Below are 20,324 nucleotides of genomic sequence, written 5' to 3'. Positions count from 1 at the left end.
CCCGTGACCCAAAATGCAATAAAGCAAGTCCTTCATAAAGTGAGGGTTCCTCATGCTCTGAATCTTTTCTTCTGTTCACACCCCAGCATTATCTTGCCTCCTTAAAGTAGCATGTCTTCATATCTCCAAATCTGTGCAAATGAAGTTCCCTTTGAGTGGAATATACCACCCTATCTGCTTGGCAAGTTCTCACTTCTCCTTCAAAAGTTTGTTAAAAAGTTCAGTTCAAAGGCCATCTCACTTACGAAGCCTTCCCGAACATCTCCAGACTGAGGCCACCATATACATATGCCTCCATACCTCCACTGCATTCCTTGTACTGACCTAATTCTCCAAAGCTTGTGAGCTCTTTGACAGCAAGAATTTTTCATTTGTTTCCTCAGGGCAGCCTCACAGTACTTTGCACTAGATATGTATTTAATGACTAAAGACACCAAAATCAGTCTCATTATTTTATAGACACATTACATTTACTCAAAAAGATATATATATAAAACTATCTCAAAGTTAGTTACCTTTCTAAAAGGTAAAACAATAAAGCTAACATTTGAAGATTAGGTGAGTTTCATGTTACAGAATAGAAAGCTGATATGCAATGGATACAATATTACTTTTAGAGGTTATGTATAAAGCACACACATTAGAACTTTTGGCTTGCTAAGTTTGCCACTTTGATCATGCCTCTACCTTTACCAACAATAATTCTGTAATAAATGTATTAGATATCATAATTTAGTTGGTAAATGGAATAGACAAATGAAAGTAAGTGGGACACCTGAATCGTTATTCTGATTTCAAAGTGAAATTTGTATTTTTCTCCTAGCTTCCCAAAGTGAGTAAATAAATAAAAAATTAAAGGAAAATAATTTCACTTAAAGTGATTATCTTTTCATAAAGTATAATGAAAAGAAACAAAATAGGCTAAAATAGGATTATATATCCTTAACTGATTTTTTAAGATAGAAATTAAACCATTTGCTCAAGTCAAATTGATTATATGAAATTTTCAGTTTGTAATAGATTTTAACTTAAAATTTTATCTTTCAATTTATCCTAAATTCTCAGGCAATAAAGTACTTTTACAAATAGTACTTTTGTTTACAAGAAGTACTTTTACAAATACAGCTGACCCTTGAACAACGTGGGTTTGAACTGCGTGGGTCTACTTACACATGGATATCTTTCAATAGTAAATACTTCAGTACTACATGGTCTGTGGTTGGTTGAATCCAAAGATGCAGAGGAATTGCAGATACAGAGGGTCCGACTACAGGTCATATGCAGATTAACCCCCACGTTGTTTACAAGTCAACTGTAGTAACATTCTAAGAAATTTATCAAATGATACAAATGCTATCCAATATAAATGTTAAAAACTATTATAATAATAACATGGTGCTATGTAAACCGACCTGGGTCCATATGGAGGGGAAAAGGTGTGACCAAAGAAGTGTCTATACATATATCCATCCAACTTCTCAAATACTCCATCATTATCTACTTGATATTCCTTCATGTCTTTAAGATAACCTTTAACATCATTAACAAAGTCAGTGAAGAGCTTCTGATCATGTATAAAGACACCATTTAGGAAAAACTTATTGATGAAGTGATCAAGTTCTTTCCAATGATGAAAACTATCCAGTTTTTCTAATAAATACCTTTCAATTAGCTGTCTAAATTCATCTATCCTTACAGGATTCAACATTTTAACATTAAAAAGGTTAATGGATTCCTGTTGAGCACATTCAAAAACACCAGAACAAGCCTTTCTGAAAGAATTATAATTTTCACCACAGTCATGCTCAGCACTGCATTTCTGTGAATGTGTATTTTTTCCAAATTCTTCAAAATGAGGCTTTTCTTTCCTTCTCTCTCTTTGCGTAGTAGGGCCTCTACTATTCTGGTTTTGTGTATGTGCCTTATACTGTGGATATAAATATTCACTAAAAACTGTTGTTGGTTTTTTAGCTGCTGCTTCTTTTGTAGCACCAAATCTTTTATTGCCTTTTTCATCAAAGATATTCTTGGTGGTATCTTTGAAATGCCTGAAAGTGGATTTAACTGAATCTGAAAATTTTTTCAGATTTTCTTTTACAGCTTCTTTAGCCTGTTTAATTTTTTCTTTATGATGCCTCACAAACTCCTTGGTAGAATTCTTCATGGCATCAAATGTTTCCTTAACAGAACCCAAAAATGTTTCCTTTGACTTATTTTTAGCTCTGTGGTTTCCTCTGTTCCCTTTCTTTTTTCCATCAGTTTCTTGTTTTCCATTTTGATCTTTTGCTTCAACATACAGTCTTTCCCACAAGTCAGAACGCTGCTGTTCAAAGTTTAGCTTGCGCTCCAGCTCAGTGAGTCTTTCCCGTAACACTTCTATTTCCTTGTTTTCAGTCACTACACTGGGAGAGTCTGGGTTGCTATATGACTGACTAGAGCTTAGCTGCTGGAGTTCCACCCTTAAAGCCATGGTTATTAGTTGTTCTCTTTCCAGTTCCCTCCTTAGCATCTTTGCTTCTGCCAACAGAGTCTCCTTTTGATTAAGGAAGCTTTGTGTTTTCAGCTTTTCTTCTTCCAAATGCTGCTTAAGTTTCTGATTTTCTGTAAATAATTCAGCACTTGTCCCTTTATCTTCCAGTATCCTAATCTGTTCTCTTAGTTTCCTTAACTCTTCCTGTAATGAAGATAAGGCTTTTTCTTCCTTCTCCAGAGATATTCTTAGATACTGATTTTCTGTATCAAGGTTCTTTTTCTGAGTTTCAAAGGACATTTTCTCTGCTTCAGTATGGGTCCAACACCTTGCAAGGTTTTCCTTCAATGACTAAATTTTTTTGAAAGATAAGAAAGAAAAATGTCAAGAGCTTTAAAGGCTGAATTTAAATCTTTAAGATACAACAAATACTCCATAAATGTTTAGTGTCTATTTCTGCAGAGACTATCCTTTATGTAGTTTTTTCAATATACGATAACTGGAAAATACAAGGTTCATATGCAGGAAAATGCACAGCAAAGAGCTTCATCAAGATAAAAACAGCACACTGGAAGAAGACAGCCTTCTATCTTTTGACTACAGGACTCCAATCTCTCCTGAGAAAGCTCCTAGAGAGAATGTAGAAAGGACTAAAGGTTCTCTGATCCTTGGGTGAGGGCGATTATCTTTTAAAAGAAGTAAAACTACAGCTAGAGATGACTTCAGGCTTCAGAAAGTTCTGTTTATACTTACTGCACTCTTTGAAGGAAAAAAATTTCAATAATCTTAGTCCCATTTGAAAGATATTGGTCCTATGCAAATTAACATCTCTAAGTTCAGATAAGTCACACAAGTTCTCCCATACTTTAGAGAACACATTGAATCTTGGTAACATTTACAACTAATTTCTCCAATTTCAAATAATTTTCTGAAGAGACTGTAACCAGATTAGCAATGTAACTCTGACGTCAACATTCTTGCTGAGAAATTATGTCCAGTCAGGTTTAGAGAATTTTGCTGCAGTGCTAGGTAGCCTTGAATGATCTTTCTTTCAATGCATGTATTAGTAACAAACTTTCATCAAAACAGCAAGAAAGGGGCTTCCCTGGTGGTGCAGTGGTTGACAATCTGCCTGCCAATGCAGGGGACACGGGTTCGAGCCCTGGTCAGAGAAGATCCCACATGCTGCGGAGCAACTAAGCCCATGCGCCATAACTACTGAGCCTGCACTCTAGAGCCTGCGAGCCGCAACTACTGAAGCCCGCACGCCTAGAGCCCGTGCTCCACAACAAGAGAAGCCACCGCAGTGGGAAGCCCGCGCACCACAACAAAGAGTAGCCCCCGCTCGCCACAACTAGAGAAAAGCCCGCGCGCAGTAACGAAGACCCAATGCAACCAAAAAGAGATAAATAAATAAATAAATTTATTTTTTAAAAAAACAACAAGAAATTAAACAATATGCTTAAACAGGTTAATGGTTATAGCACTATCCAGTCAGTTAATGGTTATAGCACTATCCAGTCAGTTAAAATATCTTCATAAATCAGCAAAATGATACTTCAACTTTGCTTATTTTACAAATATTATGACTATTCCCTTTGAATCAGACCAGAAAAATACCTGATTTACAGAGACAAAAAAGAAAAAAAAATCCTTTGAATGATGATATTTTCCACTTGAAAAATAAATATCTGAAATGGATGTTTCACTGTCTGGCTCATTAATCTTCGAAGAACAAATTAAAATTTAAAATTTCCTTACAGTCATTTCATCTGCTCTCCCTGAGTGAGAAAAAACAAGTTTCATCTACCCAACAGAAATGGACTTTGGAGAATATTATGCTTAATGAAGTAAGTCAGAGAAAAACAAATACTGTATATCACTTATTGTGGAATCTAAAAAATAATACAAACAAATGTATATAGCAAGACAGAAACAGACAGATATAGAAAACAAACTAGTGGTTACCAGTGAAGAGAGGGAAGGGGAAGGGGCACATTAGGGATATGGGATTAAGAGATACAAACTACTACTATGTATAAAATAGATAAGCAACAAGGATATATCCTACAGCACAGGGAATTACAGCCATTATCTTGTAATAACTTTTAATGGAGTATAGTCTATGAATTACTATGCTGTACACCTGATACCAATATAATACTGTAAATCAACTATACTTCAATAATTTTTTTTAAGTGAACTATGGAGTCGAACAGACTAATGTAACATTATCTTTAAATGCACAAGCATGGGGAGCACCACAGAATGACTTCAGGGTACAATATTCTGTATCCAGTAAACTCTAAATCTTGAATCAAGTGACTAAGCAGATCCTGGACAGGTCTTCCATGATGATCTTCAAAATCCAAACTACATTTAACAGCTGGAGACAAGAGGTCTGCAAGAACTGACTCAGCAAATATCTATGCAGGGCGAGTCTCCTTAGAGCCAACATCATTCTATGGAACCAGAAACCATGATGATAAGAAGAAAATGGCTGCTTTTTTATAACATCCTCTGCTCAAGGCAGGGAAAACTACACTATTTACAGTTAACTTCAGTAGTCCCTCCCTGAAAGATATAATTCAGATGTTAAGTGGGATTCTGTCTTCCAAAGAAATACAATCATAACCCTATAAAGAATATATACATAAACTGTGAAGGAAATTTAGGGAAATGGAAGGAAAAAGGAACAGTTTACCTTTCTACCCTGAGTTTATCTGTAATCCCTACACCCTTCCTAGGCAAGAACTAGAGAGGAGACCAGGTATTTTGCTAATCCTCATAAACCCAGAATAGACAGCACAGTCCTGTTGGAGCCAGGTGAATTTCAGGTATGAAAGTGTAACATGCTCTTTCTTCATAACTGACATGAAACCAGAGAAAAAGGACTGGCTGATCATCTCCCTTGATCAAGGGTGGCTCCTAGAGAAGCTACAAACTCTCCTCTTTCTCTCTCACTGAATGAAAATGTTTTGCTTGGCTCTATAAAAATAACGTTAATAATAATAATGTTTCATAGATAATATCAATTAAAATAATGTTAACTATAATATAGTGATTAGGAATAACATCTTTGGAGTCAGATAAACAGAATTAAATTCAGCTCTGCTGGCTGCTAGACTTGGGAAAGTTACTTAACTTTTTTGAGCCTCTTTCCCATCCATAAAATGAAATTAATACTTGCTTAATTCACTGGGATGTGGTGAGAAATAAGAGAAATACTGTATGTGAGGTACAACAGTGCCCAGGACACAGTAAGTACTCAATCAATAATTACCAATATTATTACTGATTTACTAATCTGCACTGTAGTTGTCTCTGAATAGCATAATTATTGGCTAACACAATTTTAAAATTTTATTTCTAGTACATACCTTAAAATCTATAAACGACCCTTGTTCCTGTTGACACTGGGAAAGATAATCCTTCATATCATTCAATTCATCTTCATGTATCTTTCTGACTAACTGTTGACGCTTCTGAATCTGAATTGTGCCTAAAAATAAAAATTTTTATTAGGCATATGTAACATAAATGTCATGATTACCAATATTTTTAAACATACAATAAAACATTTACTTTGCATATATTTAACTGCTTAATCCAGGCAGGATCATTTTCTTCAAAATATCATTTCACAGTTCTACAAAAATTCTGATTATATAAACAAAGAAGGAATAAGTAAAATCTTACAGTGTCATTCATCAAATGGTGGTATATGGATGTTAATTTATAAATCAGGCCAAGTAGGTTAATATATTTTTTACTTTATTTAGCATACACCAGGGATATTTAAGCAGTTCACTATCCTTTTGATTAAAACAAGCCAGACCATATTACCTTACCAAACAAAAAAATTTATGTAATGTTTCTGTCTTACTGTTGTATTTAAGGGCTCTCTGAGGTACATAAAGTGTTGCATTCCCCACTTCAACAGAGGAAGGAACAAACCATGGAGTCTATTCACAGGTTATAAGTAACTAAGGAAAAATGAAGATGTCTATTTTTTCTCACTGTATTTTGCCTAAATGATATAGCACAAGCCCAAAAAGAATAGCAAGAAAAATAATTGGCTAACTATGATTACCCACCATTCTCAAAGCCAGATCTTTTAAGAACTCTGCATTAGTTAGGTCTGTACTGGAGTATCACCATCCCTATCCCAGTAATAAAGAAATCGTAAATTAACCAGGATGCTCTATATTTTCACCCTAAAAATCAAAATGTTAATTTGCCAAGACATGCTGTTCACATGCTGCTACATGCTTCATGCACGAGAAAAAAAACAACACTAAATCAAGAAGAAGGCAAAATGCATTCGGCAACCATAATATTACATCTACAGAGTGGCATACCATCATGTAAAAGACATCACAGAATTTTGTAATGAAAGAATATAATAATTAATAGTTAATTGATTTCTGAAAAATTAACTTATTTCTTCAGTACATCTTGAAAACCACTAAAGAGAAAACTTCTGCCAAATTACAGACAACTGTTACCAGTTAACAGCTATGATATTGTTAGAATTCACTTCTCAAAAAAAAAAAAAAATCACAAATTTGCATGGCAAATTTGTTTCAATATTACTCAAAAGAATCTCAGATTTTTTGAAATATCAAAATAAATTTATCTATAGTTCCCAAGGCAGTTGAAAACTTCTTTTTTTCAAACTGCTAACAGAATGAATTCCTTTGGCCACTGGAAAATAACTTAAAACTATGTGTTGAGATCTGAGTTTGCAGTACCATTACATAGCATATGTTTGATGACTATCAATGTGCCCTTTATCAATCAATCTCACAAACAATCAGGTTTTTTTTCCCCTCTACATCTTCAACTGCCTAACTATGAAGTGTTACAACCCAGGGTGTAAGGCCTTCTGGTTATATCCACAAATCTGCCTACCTTAATCACATTAACCCACTGGCAGTTTTTGCTACCACTGCTGTTAAGACTTCTCTTCTACAGGTGAAGAGTCTCAATCTCACCAGAGCTTGCAGCCAATATATCCAGCTGCCTGCTAGGCACAATTTTGGGGTTGTCTTCATTTAAAAAACAGAAACAAAAAACTGAACTTCAGCACCTGCCCTAATTTATTCTAAAATAAAGTTGGGTAAAAACAAACCGAACTGTGCTCACCATCTATTAACTCTCTCGTCTAGCAAAACTCTTCCCCTCTAACTCCCCCAACGCCAAAAGTAAAGCAGCTAACACACTTCTTGGAATTTAAAAAGTAAACCACCAATATCTCAAGCATCCAGGCTCAAAGTTCTGTTTTCCATCGTTACTTCAGTGTCCCTTATTTCACCAACCTTCTCTCCATCCCCACCATCACGAGAACTGTCAATGTCCTGATCACTGAATACCTGAATTACAAAACCTTCTAGTTAACTGTTCTAATTTTTCCCACATTATTTATCTTCCTGCACTTTTCCTCTAAAATTACTGCTCTCAGTTCACTCTATAAATCAAACTCTCCTACTCGGATTCCAAGATGTTTTACAATTAATAGCATCCCACATATTCCAACCTATTTTCCATTATCTCTAAATATATTTTCTGCTATAATCCTGCCAGTTTTTCCAGTGCTCCCAAACCTAGCAAGTTTACTTCCAGATTATCAGGTTCTCCACTGCTAGAATGTTCTACTTTCCTTCCACCTAGTGTAAGTCCAGACCCAACTTAAATCCTACCATCTCTAGGGTGACTCAGTGTCATAGTTTGAGCTATGATTCTTGTCTGTGCTTCATAACTTAGCACCTAGTTATATTGTTATACTGTCTGCTGAAAAGCAGTACAGCCTATACTTAAAGCAACTCCATGAGGAAACCAAATCAACTGAACTCCGTGGCTGATTTAGAATATGGATAGTCTGTCTACAGGTAAAAGAAAGAATAAGATAGGTGCTTCATCAAGATTTTTTTTAAAATGTTTGTAAGCACTTTCAGGACCTGAAGCAGTGCCAAATACCTATAGTACATTCTTTTACTATCCTCAGTCCTTCTAGTTCTCTCTTCCTTCCAAGATAGATCTGACACTCCAAATTTATATCACCAAGGTTGGTGAATGTTCTGAGTGATTAACTTAGTAGTTCTTGTTAAATGGTTATAAGGCAAATGACTGATTATGGAGTGCAATGACTGACTTCACAGTGCCTGGGAAATTCAAGCTGGCTCTAAAATCAACTCAAAAGAGCTCTAAAAGTATTGAGATCGGTGCCACAATTAAGAAAAAAAAATGTGATGTCCTTTAAAAGTGACCTTGAAAAGCTATCATTCAGGTTAAGTTTTTTTATGTTCCCTGAGCCAATCATATTACTATATGGACCTATTATTATGAAGGCTGTTCCTATTCTAAAAAGCTAACTTGAAATACTACAGGAAAATATTTATTAAATATAATTAATAAAGTAAATTTTACAAGTAACCAAAATTCTTAAATAACAGGGCAATAATTTCTCAACTTTGAAAGAACTCCTACATTGATCTTTCTACAAAATATTTAAAGGTCATGCAATTTGTAGGGTTTTAATGCAATGTGGATTAACATTAAATCACTGTCCAATTTTTTTTTTAGTAAGAAAAGAAGATTAAAGTAAGACCTTCTCCTTTGTTACCTCCATGTTTACCTGCAAGGGGAAAAAACCATGCTCAAAAAAACATATTCATATATTTGCTCCAGCTAGATAATAAACAAGTATATATTTCAAGTCAAATCTCATTACAACAAACTTCAAGGGAGGATACAAATTACAGGATCCCAGTATTAAATTCAAGCAGACATCCACCAGGAGTCTAAATACTTATTTTTATTAATATAAAGTTAAATACAAGAAGAAACACATTTTACTGACTCTGACTTTAAACAAGAATTGATTGTCTTCGGGCTTCCCTGGTGGCGCAGTGGTTGAGAGTCTGCCTGCTAATGCAGGGGACACGGGTTCGAGCCCTGGTCTGGGAAGATCCCACATGCCGCGGAGCAGCTGGGCCCGTGAGCCACAACTACTGAGCCTGCGCGTCTGGAGCCTGTGCCCCGCAACGGGAGGGGCCGCGATAGTGAAAGGCCCGCGCACCGCGATGAAGAGCGGTCCCCGCACCGCGATGAAGAGTGGCCCCCACTTGCCGTAGCCGGAGAAAGCCCTCGCACGAACCGAAGACCCAACACAGCCAAAAATAAATAAATAAATAAATAAAGTAGCTATTAAAAAAATAAATAAATAAATAAATAAAAAAAATTTAAAAAAAAATAAATAAATAAATTTAAAAGAATTGATTGTCTTCACTAAGTTTCTTCTAACATTACACTATATTGAATAATATATCTTTTCCACAAATCAACAAAGGGAACATATAATTCTTCAACCTTAGGGAACACATTGTTGGAAGGAACTAGCAAAACCAGATTTACCCAGAAAGCTAAACTGTGGATTATGTAGGCAAAAATCCTAAAAGTAGTTAATACAAGGCAAACTGAAATTTGTGAAGTTGACAAGATCTAAGACATTTGTTTAAAGTGTCTTTTTCAAAATTCTAATAAAGCAAAAAGAATGAATGTTCAGTTCTCAGTCTTATCTTTGTACAAATATATACCTTAAATAAGACTCAACGGTTAGGCTCCCAAAAGAAAAATAACACCACATGGAATTCCTTCCTCTTTTCACCCAGGATACTTTTAAAGGTATTAAGAAAATTATTAATCAATGTAAATAAATACTAACAAGGATAATAGTGAGCAAAGTATAAAACAAATGAATTCTTAAGTCATGTGAATCATGGAAGTAACAACAGTCACAAAATATAATGCTTTCATGAAACCCAAAAGTAGAAATAATGAGCACCTATTATTGTGACATTTCATATATAATTATTTCAAGTGGTATTTAAATAATCCTCCTAATAAAGTCACAGTTAAAGCTAGTTTAACTGTGATTCTAAATTAAAATGATTTGCCTCGTAAGCATTTCAGATTTTTAATCTTCCAATATTTTCTTTAAATAAATATATGAGCAATCCTTACATTTCTTAAATACTGACTCATTTCAGTGCAAACAAACAGCTTTGTGAGGCAACACTATCCCCAGTTTCCACATGAGCAAACCAAGGCTCAAACACGTACAAGCTTTCCAAGGTCATATATTTTAAGGAAGACACTGAAAACAGATCCCAGAATTCCTCTCTCTTCACCACCAGTTTATATACAACAAATTTTCAAATACTTACCATAGAAATGTCCAAATCCCATGCTGATTGCAATCACCAAAGCAAGTATAACACATTTATTGAGACCACTATTGAATTGACGTTTACACGGCTCCTTAGAAGGTTCAGTTTCTTGTTCAGCAAGTAACCTTTCTTCGGATTCTGAACTAGAAACAGTCTTCTTCCTAGCACGGCGTCGTCTAAAGGCCGGACTGGGCTGATGACTGGTTTCATCACTACTTGATTCGTCATCGCTAGGCTGAGATGAAAATACTATTTTAAAAAGAAAAATGTAGATAAATATTAAATATTTTAGAAAAGCCTTCCCAGTAAATATGATTTAGAATGCCATCCCTACATGCCTTTTTACATACGACAGCCAAGAACAAAAACAACACAATAGAAACAAAAACTCAAGTTTTCAAGTTTATCAACATAAAGCCAAAGATTTCAACTGCGATACATAAGAAACCGTTAACTATACTCTGTGCCTTTGAGGGTCTGATTTTGGTTGTTTTTTTTTTTTTAACTTCCCTTATAGTTTACACCATTAGAACAATCATTCTCATAGCCTATTAAATTTCACTGCTATTAGAGCCACAAACAAATACTATTTTTAGAAGGGGAAAAAAAAAACCCCTCTATCTCTTCATTTAATTTCAAATAGAGGTAATTTAAGCTCAACTATTTAAGGAACAGAGGGAAGTATATAAGCAGTTCCTGAGACTTAAAAAAGACAACAACTACCAAAAGTTTCCTTGAGTGTACTAGTCCCTAGTTTCGTTTCCATCCTATGGACCCAAAATCAAGGTTCAAAGCACTATAGTTTAACACACGTTTCCAGAAGTCAGATGAGCCCTTCCCTTCGACTGCCACTCTTACTAGAAGGTTATTAATTTTACCCTCTAGTAAATATGTCAGCATGAGGAAGTGACACAACAGCTATCTCCGATATTAAGGACTAGTCTTGTGCTGCTCCTTTATGAAAAGAATAATAAAGAACAACAAATTGGAAAAAAAATTCCACGAGAAATCTCAAGGACTAGAAGCATATTCATTGGAAAAAACCATCTTCAGCTTTTTCAAGTGTATAATTTCTTAACATTGTTCCATATATCAATAAACTATATGCTGACACAGAAGATTAGATGACTCAGTAATAATTTCCATAGGCCAGAGAGAAGAAGAAAAAAAAAAGCACTAAAAGTAAGGATAAAATGTGAATATGAATTTGATACAAAGAGCTCCAAAACAACAAACATTCATGCTTCGAAAAAGCAGAACAGTTCTTCAGAAGACAGGGTATCCATGCCACAGCAAAGCTGGTGACTTAGGTTAGACAATACTTCTAAAAGATGCATCATAGAGAATTCAGTTAACTTTCACACTTACAACAACAAACACAAAGACAGAAGGCACTACTGAATGAATGAATATTCCTAATATTTAGTGATATAGATGCCACTGAGAGATCTTTTGGTCATAACCCTTATGCCCATCATGTTTATCTGGTTATTCTTGATCACTAGTTTTTCCAAGATGTCGTCGCCTCAGCTGTGAGGTTACATTTCTTGGAAAAAGAGAAAGAAAGGAAGACTTAAACAAAGCATTACATAATACAAAGGCATTCATGATCATGGTTGGAGTACTTAAGTCAGACTTTCTGACATTATTAAGATGGGTAAATATAAAAAAAAACCATTTGTCAAAATTTCTTAAATTTTCAATTCTACATTAACTTATTGCCTTCATTATAGTCTAAGTAAACAAACCAGCCTAACCCACATGAACAAATTCGCATCCTTATCTAATGCTTCCATCTTTTTTAACCCATACGTATGATAGCTGAAATATTTTGATTTTTAAACTTCTTTTAAAGCATAATTTGGCACACAGTCCAAGATGCAAGCAATGCAAAGGCATGCAATAAGCTTAGCCAGCTTTATTACAAGATCAATTTTGAACACCTGTTCAGAGTATCACAGATTACAACAGATATCTTCAAAGCACTAAGTAAATTGTAAATGTGACTAGGCACACTCAGCTCTAGAAAAGCTGATCAGATTTAGTCACACCACCTTGGAAAGCGAGTTGGCTAGGAACATGGTGTTTCAGCTGATCATCCCATCCCCTTATGCATTCAGGAATCTTCCACAGCTTCTCCCACCACCTTTCTTTTGTGAATAAACAGGAAAAAAGATGTATAAAGCTTTATTATAAAGAATAAAAAGGAAAAAGAGAATTGAAAAACACTTGTTTTAATTATCACTTAACATTATCACTTGTACTCCATCAAAATCTAATAATCATGCCTTTTTAAAAAACATATATACAAAAAAAATATATATATATATATATATATACACAATACAAACTTTTCTACAGCTACAAACTCTGGTTCCTTAGGGGAGGAGAGGGTCATATGGAGGGAGTGGGAAATGTTCTTAAATCAACAAAAAGACTATTGCCATAGAATCTAATTTATAAAAAGAAAAAAATGAAGTTGAAATCCTATAAAGATGGAGAAGAAAGGGAAAGGGAAAAAAAAAAAAAGAAGAAATAGGTAGCACGGAATTAACCAACCAAGAAAAATACGGGCTAAGGGAAGAGAACAAAAACTTGATAATTGATGTATATATACTATTTTCAACATAGTCCAAAATCATTTTTGATTATTTTTTAACATTTTCTTTATTGAAATAATTAATTCCCTTGGGAGGGACAGCAATACATAAAAATACACCTAAAAAAATACTCTGCTTAACTGAATCTGTAAAATTCCCAAGAAGTCCAAGTTTAGAAAGGAAATTAAAAACTAGATTAATGTGCTCTGAAGTACTGAAGTTCCTGGAAAAAAAATCAACAGTGTGTGGCATCATTTCTTAAATGTCTGCTTGGACTCTTCTGCAATGCTCCTGTCTTCAATTTGACTACACATTCTGGCCCACAAATATTTTTAAATTAAACCAGCTTCTGGTTTAACCTCTACTTGAATTTTATTAGCTTAAATTAGAGTAAGAAAAATTCCACTGTCTGATTCTGGCAAATTAAACAAAGAATGGTAAAATCTAAGAAAATGATCTGAAATAAATACTACACGTTCCTGTTTTTGCATCAAATTAAGAAACTCTTATTATCACTAGCAATGTCCCAGGTATCTCTCACATAATTCACCCTAAATTACAATTGGGGGTTAAAAACCGTGGGTTAATTATAGATTTCTTTCTTAGATTTTCTGTCACTTTGTGTCTAAATATTTATATTACCCTGAAAGATGTTATTATATATGTCCCTAAAACTGAGCCAAAGAATTGTAGAGGGAATTAGCTCAGTAACTCACATTTTACCTCCAAATGATTCTGTCTGAACAATAGGCATTCACTGCATTAAGAATGTGACTTACAATAGGTACATTCTCATAACTCAATCTAAAGTGAAAGATCCAAAGTTCAGGGGCTTTAGGATGCTGCTGTTTTGCCAGTTCCTTAAACCCTGTTTGGCACATGGTAGCACACAATAAATGTTTGTTGACTAATAATTAAATGGATCTGGAAGGCTTCAATAAAAAGTTTCTTTTACTATTTCTATAATATAAAATTTGTACCACTGTAACCAAAAATCTTATTAACACTGTCCTACTTTTTTAGGTATAATGGCTTAATATCCCACTCCTAAAGACCTAAAAATTGTCAAATGCATTTTGGAGTGTTTGAGACATTAACAAATCTCCTTGAAGCTATTTTTTCTCTTCTTCCAATGATAAAAGATGGTATTTATTGGACTACTGTGCTCTAGGCCCTAGGTCCAGGAAAACACTAGATATAAGAGTAGATTTTACAAAAAATTTTCACAAGTTTTACCCAAACATATTCAAAACTTGAAATTCAGGGTCAGAAAACAAGCCATTATATAAAATGTGGTCACAAGAGTCCTAAGTCTCCTATCAGCGTTATCCGTTATGTAGTTCTTACCAGTTTCTGGCTGACAAAACGTATACTGGCTGCTAGAGGAAGAGCCCATGTTAAAGTCTTCTGGACTCTCTGCTTCTTTAACAATTATTGTTTCTTCTTGATTCCCAGTTTCTTCTAACTTAGGTGGCTCAAGTGTAACAATATCAGAATCATCACTGACAGTTCCAAAATAGAGATTGTCATCAGGTAACTTTTCTTCCTCTCCCTGAAGAATAATAATTTTAGAGACAAATTCAACAATTATTTATGGGCATTATATTTTCTAGGCAGTTCAAAGTATATAATGGTACTTAAGTAGTATGGTGATTGGGTTTAAAATAAGTCCTGCCCAACAGGAAAGGATTACGCAATAGTAGGTTCATCCTAGGGAATTCCCTGGCAGTCCAGTGGTTAGGTCTCTGCACGTTCACTGCCAGGGGCTCAGGTTCAATCCCTGGTCAGGGAACTAGGATCTCACAAGCCGTGTGGCATAGCCCAAAAACAAAAACAAAAACAAATAGTACGCTTATCTTTCAGTCTGAAAATACCATCAAACCTGTTGGCAACTCTTTCAGAATTAAATCAAACTGCTGTCTACCATTCATTCGTGGGCTGCAGAAGCTGAGAAACAAACCCACCTTTCCAACCCAATGTCCACAAAAAGGAGAGGATTTGTTTCTCACCAGTTCTACAGGTTTATTTGGGCATAACTCTGTGGTCAGGGAGCCCATAAAAGACTGATTAAATTTTCCTGATAAACTTCAAAAGCTATGTAATGTAAAGATCATCCAGCTATCTAGTTTTATCTGGAAGTCAAGTAAAATGCCAAAGGACAAAGTTTGTTCTCAAATTTTAAAACTAACCTTCATTTTAGATATGAACCCTTACTTTCTCAATATAATTCAAGAAAGCAACATATTTCCAAAGAAAATATTAGAGGTGAAATGAATAGATCTTTAACACATTACCAAGAAATCGCTTTTCTAAATTAAAAGATAGCTCACTTAATTAGGAGTTAAATGGAAGCTAACTTTAATCTTAAAACTGACCAACCTGCAGAATCCCAAATTTTTCAACAAAAGATATTTATAATTCAAATAGGAACAGAACGCACAAATAGAAATGGAAGCTTTAATTAGTATTCTCTAATAAATACTGTTTATCATATACCCACATAGTAAAACACAAGGTTACCTCAAGTGCTGACTTCATTTCCTCCAAAGCTGGATAAGTAGTTCCTCCCATTAACACTGTGCCATTCTGGCTGCTCTCTGACATAAAGCAAAGATCAATTTAATTACACTTCATTGACTTTTTTAGTCTGCATATATTATAATATAGGCAGATAAAATCTATTCCTAATTTTTAAAGTGGATTTAATGAAATGCCACATGTAATTATAACAGTCACTATTGTTACTAAAAAGATCTCTGTATTTCAAATATAACTATTTGAAATTGTCAGGGGATAATTTTAGGTACTGAACTGAACTCATTTAAAAATCTACTAAAAACCATAATCCCTAAATAAACAATCTCTACATTACAATTCCAAAGTACTTAAGCCAAGGTGTTTGTAAAAACCTGTTAATATGGAAAACTGATTCTCAGATAATTGATGGCACATTTCCTGAATTCTTAGTTTATTCATAATTCTTAAACGTACCACTATTCTAATGACTGTCAATGCCTAGTAACACAAGGATCAAAACTATGGCTTCAAATTACAAATCTTTACAATAAAAAATAGACTATAAAAAACAAGGCCTCAAAAGAACACAGAAAAACAAGATAATGTCACCATAGCAGATGCAGATATATTTTATAAGAAACTCTCAAAAAACAATGTACAAATTAGAGTTTATAATGTCATATTTTTAATGAAAAAGGCTATAAAATGTTAATAGAAGCTAAAAATATTAAAACGGTATACAATAAGCATCAGGTTTTATGCATAGCAAAGTATATGCATTGTTGGTATAATGTTACCTCCAGATAAAAAGAATTATAGATGGCTTTGATTTTTTTGTTCATCATTTGTTTTTCTATCATAAATGTGTATTTCTCATGTAATTTAACCCCTCCAAAATAACAAAGGGAAAAACACCCAAACATCACTTGTGTGTGTTATATAGCTCCTAACAGAATATTAATTTGGAGATAAGACTCCTCAACAAAGGTGGACTTGGGTCCAAGGACGCCTGAGGAAGAATGTAAATTTTTTTTACGTATCTAAATATATGCATTTCTTGGGAGAGACCATCCACAGCTTTCAGATTCTCAAAGAGATCTCTGACCCATCAAAGATGAGAATCACTGTTCAAATGAGAATAGCAATCAACACATAAGCTGAAAACAAGATTAACAGTTATAATCCTTTATATTTCTGGCCTTAACACATGCACTTTATTCTCCTGATGGAGAAATGTTCTGTTTACATTTTAATGCAATTTTTAAAAGAAAATTTAAGAAGTAATTTTTAAATATGAAGATGTATTAATTATTTGGGTTTCTTAATCCTCTATATAATTAATATGGGCATCAAATCCCACAGAAGAATATATAACATCAATGCAATACAGTAGTTAAATGCCATTTACCACCTACAACCAAAGGTACTCTGAAGTGTGGTAACTGGAGAAGAGTTTAGTAAATCCTTTGTGTGAATAAATAATTTTGTATATCACTAGTCTTAATCAAGGTTAAAAATATTTAGTCACTGTTTACACTAGCAGTATCAAAAAGTCATATGGAGGCCCAAGTATGTACTATAGCTACAAACAAACAAATCCCCTGGGCAATTTGGTGCCACTGGGTTCTTTAGGCCTGCCCACCTAATCCACACGAAAATTCTAGCCTTTCAGTGTGACTTGATGATTTAGACTGCCCACCTAGAAAGAAGGCAAGATTCATAATGTTGCTCACATATCCTATTAAAAAAAAAGAAAAATCAGACTTCTTTAAACTTACCTCCCTGCTCTAACTGCAATACTCGTAGCTCCTCTTGTGATAAAGATGAACATTCTGGGGTGAGCTCACAGCTGTCATTGGCTGCACCATGTTCAGAATTCACCATCTCTATATCAGACCCCTAGATAAAAAGTGTTAATCAGTTATTTGTCTATCAGCTGCCGAAAGATAGATGTGACTACATGTAGATGCTTCCATTTTTAAAAGTCCCAGATGCTGCTATACTCCAAAGGGAACAGTATCTATTCCTTTTTTTTTTTTAATTTAAATTTTTTTTAATTTTTGGTCGCGTTGGGTCTCGTTGCTGCGCATGGGCCTTTTCTAGTTGTGGCGAGCGGGGGCTACTCTTCGTTGCGGCGCATGGGCTTCTCATTGCGGCAGCTTCTCTTATTGCAGAGCACGGGGTTCTAGGGGCACAGGCTTCAGTAGTTGTGGTGCACGGGCTTAGTTGCTCCACGGCATGTGGGATCTTCCCAGACCAGGAATCGAACCCGTGTCCCCTGCATTGGAAGGTGGATTCTTAACCACTGTGCCACCAGGGAAGTCCAGTATCTATTCCTTTTGTTCAATTTAGTCCATAAAACCTACAGCAGGGGAGCCATAGGTTTAGATTCTAGAAGAAGTCAGTCCTGGGACTTCCCTGGTGGCACAGTGGTTAAGAATCCACCTGCCAATGCACGGGACACGGGTTCGAGCCCTGGTCCAGAAAGATCCAACATGCCACAGAGCAACTAAGCCCGTGCGCCACAACTACTGAGCTCGCATGCCAAAACTACTAAAGCCCGCGTGCCTAGAGCCTGTACTCTGCAACAAGAGAAGCCACCGCAATGAGAAGCCGCGCACTATAATGAAGAGTAGCCCCTGCTCACAGCAATGAAAGAGCCAACGCAGCCAAAAATAAATAAATCTTAAAAAAATAAAATTTTTAAAAATCTTAAAAAAAATAAAAGAAGTCAGTCTAAAAGTCAAACACTCTAACTAAGCCCAAGAAATAAATCTGAATCCCAGAGGATAAGTTTCTAAATTTAGCTATTTCTATTAATTTGCTTCTACTCAACACTTATGGAACTACTCTAGGCAAGGCATTTTGCTAGTGTCACAGGGTATGAAAAATTGAAATCTAAAATTCAGATTTATAGCCTATTCAGAGAAACAGCCCCAAGCAAATAACTACTTATTATTGCAACATATGATTAAAAAGGTTTAAGGGCAAGGATTAAAATTAACCTATTAGATTAATGGAGTAAACTTTCCTTATAAAATTTCAGACTGTTCTTTTATTCTTCCAAGGTTTTCCTTCTTACTTTGATGTCAGACTGTCTTTTAATAAAAGTGGATCTTAACAGGGTTTTTTTCTCATCTTAATTAGCAAAATAAGTTATCCACTAATGATTCTGTCTCTCTCCAGGCCCCTCCCTCAATTTTCCTATAATTTAGTAATCCATGAAATCAAAAGGTCTGAGTTCTCCTGATATACATAACTCACAACAGCAAAAACTAAGAGACGTCATTAAAGCAGTGGGTTTGAGTTGAGTCCTAAAGAGAATTCTGAGTATAAGACTTTGGGATTGCCTAAAGTGGCAGGAGAATGGTAGTAACAGACACAAGGTTCGGGTTGAATTGTGAGTCACTGGGGAGACCAGATCTGGCCTAATCAGAATGGTAGTGATGGTAAAGGAAAAACATGTAAGAGAAATTAGCAAGAAAGAGTAGTACCTGATAACAAGATATGGAAGGAAGAAGGATAAAGGTACAAATATGATCAACTCTGTGACAGGTATCTCTAATACAGAATGCCCAAATGACACACTTGGCTAAATGCCAGAAAAGTTTGCTATCTTGCTTCATACTGCAGACTCCCACAGCTGCCTTACTTCTATACTGTTAATTATCCTTGAAGGAGAAATTGTTACTCTGAGAGTTGATCTAAGCTTTGGAGAAAACAGATTAAAAATAGAAAAGTCACTTATTAAAAAAAAGAAGAAAGAAGAAAAAGAAACCACATTAATTTCAACTGGTACAGCTGCTAATAAATTTTAAAACTTTCTTGCAGAAACTTTGGTTAATGTTGTTTTCTAGAAGTCATGACTAACCAATTGTCTAAATATTAAATTATCAAAGGAATTGTAAAAAATACTGTTTAAAATTTTTATTGATAAAGGAAAATAAGTGAGGCTTGAGTCTAAAAATAAACAGGAAAATTATAGATAAATCCATTAACACTTTAAATAAGTATAGTTTTTATCTTATTGCTTCTATACATCACTATTTTATGATTTTTCTGTAATTAACATATATTACCAGTGTGAGAAAATAAATTACTGTTTATTATGTACTAGTTATGTAACATCATATTTCTATAATCAAATTCATTTTGTAATAGAGTTCTAGCCATAGTCCTTTTTCCATCAAGTTCTGAAATGATAATATAATGTAACGTAACATAACATGGGTGGAACACATGTTCCTCATGCTCCTTGGTCTGTTTAAATGCAGGCTCTGATGTTTTCTAGTTACATAATCTTGGCCAAATTACTGAATCTCCATAAGCTTTGGTCTTCTCAACTATGAAATGAGAATGAAAACAATCTGTACCACAGAGGGTTGTTTAAAATTATGAGAACATAAGTAAAGCACAGGACCTGACCAATAATAAGCCCTCAGTAAATACCTGCCTAATGTCTCAAAGCTGAGGAATGCAATGTCCAATAACATGCTGGCTCGTGAA

General features: G+C 34.7%; 1 protein-coding gene across 5 annotated transcripts in view; it reads right to left on the bottom strand.

Moving 5' to 3' along the window:
- The window catches only part of CCPG1 (cell cycle progression 1), a 49,922-nt gene that overhangs the window by 12,832 nt on the left and 16,766 nt on the right, over positions 1-20,324 (bottom strand). For 4 of the 5 annotated variants that reach the window (XM_057543937.1, XM_057543938.1, XM_007194921.3 and 1 more), the window contains exons 3-9: positions 17,597-17,717; positions 15,822-15,898; positions 14,649-14,853; positions 12,756-12,851; positions 10,699-10,950; positions 5,851-5,972; positions 1,413-2,821 (exon numbers count right to left, since the gene is read on the bottom strand). In XM_057543937.1, coding sequence (XP_057399920.1) covers positions 1,413-2,821; positions 5,851-5,972; positions 10,699-10,950; positions 12,756-12,851; positions 14,649-14,853; positions 15,822-15,898; positions 17,597-17,717 — 2,282 coding nt within the window. The remainder of the gene's footprint in view (positions 1-1,412; positions 2,822-5,850; positions 5,973-10,698; positions 10,951-12,755; positions 12,852-14,648; positions 14,854-15,821; positions 15,899-17,596; positions 17,718-20,324) is intronic. The other variant, XM_057543940.1, reaches the window with a different exon arrangement.

Source organism: Balaenoptera acutorostrata, chromosome 3, assembly GCF_949987535.1.
Source record: "Balaenoptera acutorostrata chromosome 3, mBalAcu1.1, whole genome shotgun sequence".
Taxonomy (NCBI): Eukaryota; Metazoa; Chordata; class Mammalia; order Artiodactyla; family Balaenopteridae; genus Balaenoptera; species Balaenoptera acutorostrata.
The sequence above is the reverse complement of the archived record's forward strand: the minus strand, read 5'-3'. Positions and strand labels throughout refer to the sequence as shown.